Here is a 7,790-nt window from a genome sequence, read left to right on the forward strand (position 1 = left end):
ATCGATTTGACCAAATTATCAATGATTTTATCGATTTTGAGTTGGTTTTTTGAGTTAAATATCAATTTTTTCTAGTTTATACTATTGAATATTCTCAATATTTATAATACAAAACATAATCTCACTTTGTTATCCTTTTATCTTTAATATTTTTCCATTAAAGCCAGCAGCCTTGAAATGATTTTCACTATGGATATATCAGGGCTCAAGCTTTGCAAATGATTCAATGTCATAATGATATGGAACTTGCATAACATACTGTATGTCAAAGAATAAAACAATTTCTAACTTCTCAGACTCAATGATATTCGAATGCAGTATTAGAACTATCAAGTCCCAACTTAGTAGCCTAATGCTTGAATTTGAGCCTTATGGAACTCTAATTCTATCAAAACGTAATAGAATGTTGGATTTGAAAGATCTTGGAGATTTGAGATTCTCCAAGGGGTTTTTGCCTGCGCATGGTAGAGGGCAGCTAAAGGTTGAATTCTTCAGACAAAAGTTTCTCCTTGCGTATGAAGGAGGTTCTTGAGAGAAACCATTTTGAGCAAAACACAAGGATCAGAAATAGATGTGGTGTTCAGAAGAGGCGAGTAAACCAAGTCTAAGAGCATTTCTATGGAGATCTTAAGTTTAAATCTCCCTATCCTCATGTCTGCATGCACACGCAGAAAACAGGGTAGGAATAATAAGAGAATGAGAGAAAGAGAAGAAGGAATAAGAACAAGTCTAGGAATAGCAAACAACAACTACAACCCCATCTAGAAATGGAGGTACTCAGGTAATAATATTTCAAGCTAGGAATATTTTGAAGCAAAATAATGTGCTCCTGTGCTGCTGATGATGTAGGAGGAACCTCGACTTTCGTAGAGCTCCCATCCTCATCAAAGAATCAAACCAATTCAACATTAACTTTTGGAACTACTGATTTTCTAATGTGGTATTAACAATCCTAAATACCACCTTAGTGACTACGGTTTGAATCAATCTTCAAGAACTCTAGTTCTACCAAAAACTAATAGTATGTCTACTTTGATAGATCCTGAAGAATTACCATTAAATCGTGGAGTAGGCATCTTCTACACTCTTGATTAGGGAGATTTGAGATTCACGAAAAATTGGTGTCAGCATGTAGTAGAGGGCAATAAAGGTTGGATACTCCAAAAGGAATTTTCTCCCTGGGAATGAAGAACAAAGTTCTTGAGAGAGATTTATGAGCAAAACATAAGGACCAGAAATATACATGGTATTCAGAAAGGACCAGTAAACAAGGCCAGGAGCAACCCTAAGAAGTCTCAAATTCAAATTCTCTATCCTCATTTGCACATGCATGATTCCACATATGTTAATACATCAATAAATTAAAATAAGAATAAACAACAGTAAATACTTACAGATAAAAGAGAAAAGGATAAAGTACAAGTCTAGAAAGAGTAAACATCAACTACAACCCCATCTATTACTGGAGGTACTCAACTTAAAATGTTTTAAGCTACAAATATATACCAAGCAAAATGTTGTGCTTATCCAGTGCTTATGATATAATTAAAACCTGGAACTTTTGAAGCTCAACACTGATACTTCTCTCATTATTGGACTGCATGTTAGGGAATGTGAAAGCTAGCTTGCATCTTCATGACAAGTGGGAATCATCATATAGATCCTTCACATGAAGGTAGCTTAATTGCAATAATAATACAAAACAGTGCAGAATTTGTTTAGAATGGAAAAGTGCTATAAGAAATAAAATGGAATTCATATACTAATAGCCAATGAGGCCTTGTCTCAAAGGCAAGCAGGCACCCTTGGAACCTTCAAGTTCCAGGTTCAATCTCACCTCGCATAGGCTTGTACATCTAATCTCATCAATGTTAAAAAGGAAGAATATATACTAATAAGTGAATAGTTCAGGAATGCTCATATGCTTAACAATATTCACAGGAATGCGGAAAAATATTTTAGAAAAAGAAAATCACATTATTTTAGCTCAGCCCTCTGTTATCATACATTCAATCTATTCTCCATACCATTAACAATACTTTAAAGCTAATAAAATTAAAAAAGCTAATGTATTCCACTAAATAGCAATTATAGATTTCAAAATTAACTCTTAACTCTCAACTTTTGCTCTTCAAGGCAACATTAAGCACCCCATATCCATAAGTAAACAATTATAAACATGAATGCCAGTTATCAACAAGGAAATTGATCCTCAAGAGGACACAAACATATTTCGGGGATACATCACCAAGAGTTTAACCATGTGTATGAAACTGATTTTCTTGAAAATACACTTGGCTACAATACCATTTAAAAATATTAAAGTTTCAACAGAACTTACGATAATGGACCAGTCGATTCCAGATCAACACCTTTCAACATGTCCTCTTTGAATGAGCGACGGTGAAGATCACGTGTGAAATTGCTTGTTGTGTCCAAGAAATAGAGAAGAAAAGACATCATGCAGCAGCACAAAAACATGGGTATGGGCCCAAAGATCCAAAGCAATAGAGGGAAGGATAAGTAAAAGGCTCGAAGTCCAAGCGACCAGAAATAACTTCCTCTATTTAAGTTTCTTGCAACATACTCAACAGTTTCCATATTGTCTCTTGATGAAGGGAGAGTAGCCAAGAAGCTTACATGGGCATAGTATCTAATAGACTGCACATTGCAAAGAAAGGCAACAAGGAAACACAGCAAGATGGAAAAATACTTGATTGAAGAGAGTAGAGGACTCTTATTGCCATAAACTATTTGTAGAGTTGCATTGCCAGAATCTGAGCTGCTGCTAACAAAAACACTAATCAGTGAACTAAGAGTGATTGCTATTGTTGCCAAAAGTGTAGATGCCATTATGTTGTTGCGTATTGTTTGTACTGCCAAAACACCATTTTTCAAGGGATCCTGAAACATCAAAGAGGAGGTCAATGTCATGCTTAGAATGACCATTCTAGACACAAGTGTAGAAGTTAAGTATCTCCTTTTGTTAGGGAACAAGTACACTGACAAGCTAGATAAATAGAAAATGCTTCTGCAATAGATACTATTAAGAATAAATTCTTGTACCCCCAATGGCAGTTTTATTTCTTTAGAATAATTAAAAAACCAAATCCCACCCCACCCCAGATTCCCATCAAAAATGTTGGCAATCAGGTGAAATAGTCCTCCTCATCAGTAAAAGTAAGTAAAACAAGAATTCTGCAGTCTTTTCACATTTCATTACTTGAGATGTCCTTATGCCTATATCTAATTCAAAATACTAACTTCGTTAATTTAAAATCAAATTAGGCCACATTCTGTGCAGCAGATCTTCACAGATAGCAGTTCTCTTCCAGTTCTACCAATAAGTTTTTACCAGTCAGCCTAATTCCTCTTTCTGTCTTTCACTCCTTCACATTCATTGAGTTCCACAGGACATATCTATTTTCTGTTTGAGAATTATATTCCGGAATGTCAATAAAAGCAAATTCCCCTGTTGTAGTACTTTGTTATTGCAGATATTGAGTCCTAAAAGGAATATCTCCAGATGGTGCATGTCAAAAAAGGGAATCTATAGCTAGAGTTGGCAAAACTGAACCAAATCCACAAAAACCCGCCAGACCCATCCGAAACAAAAGCCAATCCAATCTGATTTGATTACGAAGAGTCAACAAGCCAAACTTGCCCAGCTTGAACCCGAAATGACCTGAACCCAAATTGACCCAAACCCAAACAACTTGAAAGTCTCACCCAAAATAACCTGACTTTAAATTGATTTTACTTTAAAAGTTAACAACTTGCACCCGAAATACCCGAACCCGAATAACTCAAGTGTCAGAATGACCTGAATTTGAAATGACCCACCTGAATTTGAAATGACCCACACTGAAGATGACCTGAACCCAAAAACAATCCAAATTACTTCGCCCAAAGTGACCCAACCCAACCCGCCAATTGCCACCTTTACCTATAACAAACTAAATATCCCAAAAGGACATTCCTAATGCTCCAAAACCACAGACAAATGCCTACACAATATGCTCATTATGTTGCATTTTATTATTGCACAAATTCAGACCAGACATGGATGCTGCATTCTTTTAACAAAGAACTACAAACCATCATTTGAAGCTCATTAGAATAGAGAAAACAAAAGGCATTTTTTGATTTCAGAGCTGTCTGTTTCCACAATCTCCCAAGGATCTAGACTTTCTTAAAGCAGCTCAGAATTACTGATTATTTCATTCATGAAACAAAAGCATTAATTGCATCAACATCAGGTATTATTTTTCTCTATCCACCCTCACTTTTTTAGTCTCCATACGTTCCTCAGTTTTGCTACTTGTTTTTTGCCTCTAGAAGCAACAAAAAGTTTGTTTGGATACAAAAGCGTAAAATATATTGAATAAGCAAAAATAAACATTTTTATTTTTATGACTGACAAAAGCCATTGTGCTACTTTTATATGGAACAATTATTTTTTAAAGTTTGTTACATTTTTAATCATTTGTAATTTCTCCTTTTTAATCACATTCATTTACACTCTTTATCATTTGCTTTACTTTTTAAAAACTTTTAAGGTAGCAAAAATGTAAGTAGCAAAAGTAATAACCAAACAAAATATAGTTTCTAACACGATCTTTACATAGAGAAAAACCTAAATAGTTCCCTGTTACTCTCAACAAGGTATATGGTTGGCCCTTCAGTTGCTTCAACTCGTAGAAAATTATATCGAATTGAAATGGCATGTTAAGAAATATATCCTAATAACAATCCCATTCCCTTCAATATTCAGATGTATTGTGTAGCCTTTATTACCCATGGATGGGCTCAATAATGATTAACGAACAACAACCAGAACAGGTGGGAAAATACAAAAAAGAGTCCTTGCAGTTTCTTCTTCTGACTTCTATTTATATCACAAAGCAGTTTAAGGGCAACCAACATCATAATCAAGCCAGCTTAATGAGAGGGCAGCAAATATATGAAAACCATCAATTATACAAAATCAAGCCAAGAGAAGGAAATAGACAATATGCATAACCAGTCATTGGCTCATCAAGCTCTCACCAAATTTGGTGAAAGAAATCAAGGGACACTAGAAATAATCAGCCACATTGAACCTAATAAAAAACAGAATCCTACTAATCATTTTTTTGAGATTGTACCTTTGGATCCCAACTTAGACCTGAAATGAGAGACCTGATGACACAATTTAGATTGCAAAAGATGAAGCTTACTAAGAACTATGCAATGACCTCAGGCTTTATAAGCAGCAGAGTGCTAAAGAAAATTTATCCTCATATGCTGAGACAAAATGTTTTCTTGATAAGAATCAAAACCTGAGATAAGACACAATCAAGAACATAGAAGAGAATACAAAAAGATATGCTCAGGATAGCTCATGAAGCATTCTAATATGATATTGGGATGGTAGAACATATACACAGGAAATTAATATTTTCAGAGACAAAAGGAAAATGTATAGACAAGATAGATCCTCACTTGCTTGATGAGAATCAAAACATTGAACATCATGGCAACAAGATATGCTCAGAATAGCTCATGAAATATTATAATTTAATATTCATAGAAGCCCATATATACAGGAATTTTTTTTTTTTTTCTAAGCAAACAAAAATTAATGGAAAACAATCCTGAAGAAAATGCTTTGCCACTGCATCTCACTCCACTTCAAGTTATGCAGCTCTGCTACTATGCTTAATAAAGATACTTTGTATCAATTATCGAAAGGTTAACACTTTATTCAATTTAATAAATCCAAATCAGCTTCATGGAACACTGTTACCTTGATTCATTCAGAAATTAAACATGCAAAGAAGCATTTTGTTGAGTTTCAGCCAAACATTCTTATCACAGCTAGATATAATCTCTAGTCCTATCTGAGAGAAAAAATTAAATTCTACTTCCCCTTGTGAAGATAATTAGAAATCCTAGCTATTCATTATAGCTGTCTCCAATCAATCAGGGAAGAAAGCATGATTTTCTTCCATCCACAAGCACCACGGAAATTGTACAGCACTGTGGATAATCACATTACAGGCATAAGCTTAGTCTTGAGGATAACAGAAATGATGCAATTTAGAAAGAAACCAGTATTATTCCTTTTCCTTAAAAATTTAGCAGGCAATGTTTTTCAATTCCCCAATTAGAGGGAAAAGGAGGTAAAGGCAAAACCCTTATGATGATTAATGAGTGTATTACCAATTGTATATAAAAAGTTAACATTAGCACTTTTTTGCTACATAAAGGGCGAGATGTAGAACAACATAACAGTAACAAATCTTTTCTTTCCTCTGGTTACTTTCTTCTCCTGTTTTTGTGAAACCCAAACAAGAAATTCAAAGGCAAGAAGCTACTACATCGTTTTCATTCTGAGATTTGTATGCAACAGATCTGTCCACCTTCAATTCAAAAGTCGAATACTTCACTCCCTCAAGTCAGAAAACTCCCTAAGAGATGAGTCACAATCTCTACATCCTACAATACTAACATCATCCCTAGCAGGACTTTTATCCATAGCAAAAGCACCCAAAGCTCAAATATACTCGCACAGGTCATGGGGGAAAAATGAAAAGAGAAAGAGAGGACTCACAGTCATCATGGCGAAAACCCATTGGTGACGAGACTCAGCATTTAAGCCGATGACAGTTCTTGTAGGATGCTTGAGAACGGTAAATAGAAGCCAAACGTGATAGGCAGCAAGCAGCAGTAGCCCCAGTGGAACCAGTAGGTAGTCCAGCTTGTCTTCTTCCATGATTTTTCTCAATCTTCGATCTTCAATCTTGGAGGGTCAGACAGGCAAACAAACTTATTAACTACTGTCCGAAAAACCCAATAACATGAGGAAAAGTGAAAGCTCACGTAACAACAAAATCTTCTCGACAGGTTCTCTATATTCATCAGTATGAAAGAAAATTATTGTACCTGCCTGAAAAGGACAAATGACAATAAATGACAAATGACGATAAATGGATGCCTTCCCCCCTTACCCAGTCAGTACCTTGCTTCTATCTTTTTCACTGTATAAAGAAATAGAATGCCCAAGCCTTTTGGCGGATTTTCTTAATCCAAATGATATCAAGTTTTTTCCTATTATATTACAACTGAAAATCAATTTTAATAAATTTATCTTCTTTAATTTTTTAAAAAATGGAGTTAAAAAACCATTTACTTTTTATCCACGAAAATTTATTCTTAATATTTTACAATCAAATATCATTAATTGCTCTTTTTTAATTTTATAATTACAAAAAACTCTAACAGCACAATCACATAGGCCATGTTAGAAGAAAAAGTAAAATAACTTAATTTTTTTAAGTTTTAATCAAAATTATATTGAGATCTATTAGTTTTTTAAATAAGCATTCAATCTAAAAAAAATATTTTTCGCTCGATACGTAGGTTTAACCATTAGTAAATCATTAGTATTTTCATCAATTTATTGATGTAACAAGGATAGAAAGATAATTTTATCATTGATTAATTTTTATAATTATAATTATATAAGTTTTTTTATTATTTTTTATCAATTAAAAATTTTAAAAAAAAAAAAAAAAAAGCTTCCCATTGGGGAGCACCAAAGCTCCTTTGGGAAGCATGATCTAGTGATCCCTTCCTTTGGGGAGCACCGATTAGTACTCCTCTATCTTGAAGAGTTAGGGAGCATCAATTTTTTTAAAATTTTTTTAAAATATAATAATAAATTTTTAAATTAATAAAAAAAAGAGCATTTTAGTCTTTTTATTATTTCTGTTAACGATATTTGCAATTTTAGTGTGGAATGTCTA

The 7,790-nt window shown here is 33.9% G+C and overlaps 1 protein-coding gene across 4 annotated transcripts; it reads right to left on the bottom strand.

The window, feature by feature from the left end:
• Positions 1–777: 777 nt before the first annotated feature.
• On the bottom strand, positions 778–7,058 carry LOC18604223 (transmembrane protein, putative (Protein of unknown function, DUF599)). 4 transcript variants are annotated; one of them, XM_018118579.2, is made up of 4 exons: positions 6,928–7,058; positions 6,596–6,784; positions 2,342–2,904; positions 1,700–1,856 (listed from the first exon to the last, which is right to left on the bottom strand). In XM_018118579.2, exons 2-4 carry the CDS (start codon positions 6,755–6,757, stop codon positions 1,763–1,765), a joined length of 819 nt encoding a protein of 272 aa, XP_017974068.1. In that variant the 5' UTR covers positions 6,758–6,784; positions 6,928–7,058; the 3' UTR covers positions 1,700–1,762. The 4 variants fall into 4 exon arrangements, with proteins under 4 accessions (XP_007036646.1, XP_017974069.1, XP_017974068.1 ...); XM_007036584.3 differs by lacking the exons at positions 1,700–1,856; positions 6,928–7,058 and adding an exon at positions 778–1,178 and having other exon boundaries at positions 6,596–6,921; XM_018118580.2 differs by lacking the exons at positions 1,700–1,856; positions 6,928–7,058 and adding an exon at positions 1,432–1,663 and having other exon boundaries at positions 6,596–6,921.
• Positions 7,059–7,790: the final 732 nt, after the last annotated feature.

This window comes from Theobroma cacao, chromosome 3, assembly GCF_053813885.1.
Source record: "Theobroma cacao isolate CCN51 chromosome 3, ASM5381388v1, whole genome shotgun sequence".
Taxonomy (NCBI): Eukaryota; Viridiplantae; Streptophyta; class Magnoliopsida; order Malvales; family Malvaceae; genus Theobroma; species Theobroma cacao.

Excerpts from the sequence above, each read along its gene's own strand:
- LOC18604223 (XM_018118579.2), bottom strand. The coding sequence starts at position 6,757 with ATGGAAGAAGACAAGCTGGACTACCTACTGGTTCCACTGGGGCTACTG. Across the intron at positions 2,905-6,595 it reads GGGTTTTCGCCATGATGACT|GATCCCTTGAAAAATGGTGT; the intron begins GTGAGTCCTCTC and ends TTGATGTTTCAG. Across the intron at positions 1,857-2,341 it reads GAATCGACTGGTCCATTATC|ATGTACAAGCCTATGCGAGG; the intron begins GTAAGTTCTGTT and ends TGATGAGATTAG.